Raw genomic sequence first — 3,337 nt, 5'->3', positions numbered from 1 at the left:
GAAAATGATCTGTGACAGGGTCACAGATGATTTTCTTGAAAAGGAACAGAGGATAGAATTTATAACCTACACATTTTATGATGTAGGCCGAAACTGAGCTTCCTCTCCTTGAAAGACCAGCATCTGCCACTGCTTTAGACATGTCTGAGATGAAGTCAGGAGAGATGGTGCAACCTGAAGACTTCCAGCTGAACAACAGAGACTCTGAGGCTAAAGTGATGTGGATTCAGAAAAAATGTGATGTTTGGTCTTTCTTCAAGAAAAATGCTTTTGTGATTCTCACAATGGTTGCTGTTGCTGTAGGTAAGAGAAATGTTGAAATCTGTTTCAATCTGATTTATTTCCATCAAGATTTTTTTATTATTATTCTTGTCAGGTTTTTGTTTGCCTCGTTGTTGCTCCATTTGTGGACCAACACTGACTTTCTGATCTGTGTCTTTGTACCTGAGGAATTGGCCTGGGCTTTGCTCTGCGACAAGTTAAAATGTCAGCTCGAGAAATAATGTGCATAACTTTTCCTGGAGAGCTGATGATGAGAATCCTACAGATGATGATGCTTCCTCTCATCGTTTCCAGTCTGATTGCAGGTGGGTTCCTCATTTTGGCTCAAATCTCAGCCTGGATTTAGGAAATCGATATAGAGTTGTAATTTCCTTCTGGTCTTATTGTAGAAACACGGCYACTAAACAAAGTAAAGTTTTCTTTACTGTGTGGTGTAAAGGTTAACAAGCTTTATAACTGAGGAYTGAGGGTCATTCTTTGATGCAAACTATGCTGAAAAAAAAGATTAACTACTGTTTCTGCTGTCAGAAACCAAGTTTGATCTGTCATTCAGACCAAAACAAAATGTTCAGAAAAGCTTATTTGAGGAACAGGAAAAGATAAGAACTTAAGGCGATATATGACTTGACTGCAAACTAACATTTTGAAATTAAAGATTAGAGTAGAAAAATAAACAGACAATTGAACTAAGAATCAAAACAGATTTCATACTATTTCTTGAATGAACTGAATGATTAAATAGCACAAAGTAAACCCAATCCCTGAAATTTGGATGTTAAGTAAATTAAACATAAAAACAGAATATGATGATTTGCTAATCCTTTTCATCCTGTATTCAATTGAATGCACTACAAAGACAAGATATACAGATAAACATTGTTGTTGTTTTTTTGTTGTTGTTGTTGTTGTTGTTGTTGTTGTTTTCAAATATTCACTCATTTTGATTTTGATGCCTGCAACATGCTCCAAAGAAGCTGGGACAGAGTCAATAAAAGACTGGGAAAGTTTAGGAATGCTCAAAAAACACGTTAGGAGCATTCCACATGTGAACAGGTTAATTGGYAACAAGTGTGTGTCATAATTCGGTATAAAAGGGAGCATCCCAGAAAGGCTCAGTTGTTCAAAAGCTAGGATGGTGCGAAGTTCACCCGTTTATGATGTCAAAGGGGTGAACTTACAGTTCTGTCCATATATATATTTGGAKAGATACAACATTCTTCATTACCACAATGAATTTTAAACATAACAATTCAGATGCAGTTGAAGTTCAGACTTTCAGCTTAAATTCAGTAGGTTGAACATAATTATTGCATAAAAATGTGAAGAACTAAAGCAAAAAAATAAAAGCATCTTTTAAACACAATCCCTTCATTTCAGAGGCTCAAAAGTAATTGGATAGATTAAATAATTGTAAATAACATCTTTGTAATCAAACTAATACTTTTATGTTTAAGCAAGTTATTCATGATATCTTTTAATGACCTAGGTTTTCATGACATTCTGTTCATCTGCAGATAGAATGATTAAAGTCAGAACAAGATTTGCTAACAACAGTGATTATTAGATATAACTTTATCTTTGTGTTTTCCATTGACCTTGTATCAAATCTTGCTAAGATGACAGAATGGTGTTTGTTAATATATATATGAGGCCTCTCGGGACACAGTGTTCAACAGTGTTCAACAGTAGTGTGGACAGACACAGAGACAGGCCAGGTTGTTCTCTGTGTTCCTGTTGTTGCAATAAAACTCAGCTGATCATCTCACGGAGTACCTTCATTCTTGGACCACGTATTTCTGTCTTTGTTAAATAAATATTGCCAAAACAATGTTCATTTCTAGTACTTGGTTGAAAACTCTTTGTTGGCAGTGACAACCTGAAGTCTTGAACTCATGGACATCTCCAGATGCTGTTTCCTACGTTTTAATGCTCTGCTAGGCCTTCACTGCACTTTTCAGTTGCTGTTTGTTTGTGGGCCTTTCTGTCTGAAGTTTAGTTTTTAACAAGTGAAATGCTCAATTGGGTTGAGATCAGGTGACTGACCTGGCTATTCAAGAATATTCCATGTCTTTGCTTTAATAAACTCCTGGGTTGCTTTGGCTTTATGTTTTGGATCATTGTCCATCTGTAGTATGAAACYACAACCAATCAGTTTAGCTGCATTTGGCGGGATCTGAGTGCACAGTTCGGCTCTGAATACCTCAGAATTCATTCGGCTGTTTCTGTCCTGTGTCACATCATCAATAAACACTACTGACCCAGTGCCACTGGCAGCCATGCATGCCCAAGCCTTCACACTGCTCTGCTGTGTTTTACAGATGATGTGGTATGCTTTGGATCATGAGCTGTACCATGCCTTCACCATACTTTTCTCTTTCCATCATTCTGGTAGAGGTTCATCTTGGTTTCATCTGTCCAAAGAATGTTCTTCCAGAACTCTGCAGGCTTTTAGATGTTTTTTTAACAAAGTCCAGTCTAGCCTTTTTATTCTCGATGCTTATGAGTGGCTTGCACCGTGCAGTGAACCCTCTGTATTTACTTTCATGCAGTCTTCTCTATATGGTAGATTTGGACATTGATATGCCTACCTCCTGGAGAGTGTTGTTCACTTGGTTGGCTGTTGTGAAGGGCTTTCTCTTCACCATGGAGATTATTATGCCATCATCCACCACTGTTGTCTTCCGTGTGCGCCCAGGTCTTTTTGCACTCATGAATTCACCAGTGCTTTCTTTCTCAGGATGTACCAAACTGTAGATTTCGCCACTCCTAATATTGTAGCAATTTCTCGGATGGTTTATTTCTGTTTTTGCAGCTTAAGGACGGCTTGTTTCCCCTGCATGGAGAGCTCCTTTGACCGCATGTTTACTTCACAGCAAAACCTTCCAAATGCAAGTACCACACCTCTTCTTTTTCTTCTTGGTTTTTAATGGCGGTTGGCAAACAACATTTGGTGCATTACCGCCACCACCGGTAAGGAGTGTGAACCAGGACTAGCAAGCAAAAAATTAAAAAATAAAAACCTAGATTCTTTTAATTAACCCCATTACTATTAGAT

The 3,337-nt window shown here is 37.8% G+C and overlaps 1 protein-coding gene across 1 annotated transcript in view; it reads left to right on the top strand.

The window, feature by feature from the left end:
• The first annotated feature begins 115 nt into the window (after positions 1-115).
• LOC106516839 (excitatory amino acid transporter 1) overlaps positions 116-3,337 on the top strand; it is a 13,299-nt gene continuing 10,077 nt past the window's right edge. Inside the window, exons 1-2 of the mRNA XM_014007394.1 lie at positions 116-303; positions 450-587. Of these exons, the coding sequence (XP_013862848.1) occupies positions 141-303; positions 450-587 (301 nt within the window). The 5' untranslated portion in view covers positions 116-140. The remainder of the gene's footprint in view (positions 304-449; positions 588-3,337) is intronic.

This window comes from Austrofundulus limnaeus, unplaced genomic scaffold (genome assembly GCF_001266775.1).
Source record: "Austrofundulus limnaeus strain Quisiro unplaced genomic scaffold, Austrofundulus_limnaeus-1.0 Scaffold42, whole genome shotgun sequence".
Classification (NCBI taxonomy): domain Eukaryota; kingdom Metazoa; phylum Chordata; class Actinopteri; order Cyprinodontiformes; family Rivulidae; genus Austrofundulus; species Austrofundulus limnaeus.
The sequence above is the reverse complement of the archived record's forward strand: the minus strand, read 5'-3'. Positions and strand labels throughout refer to the sequence as shown.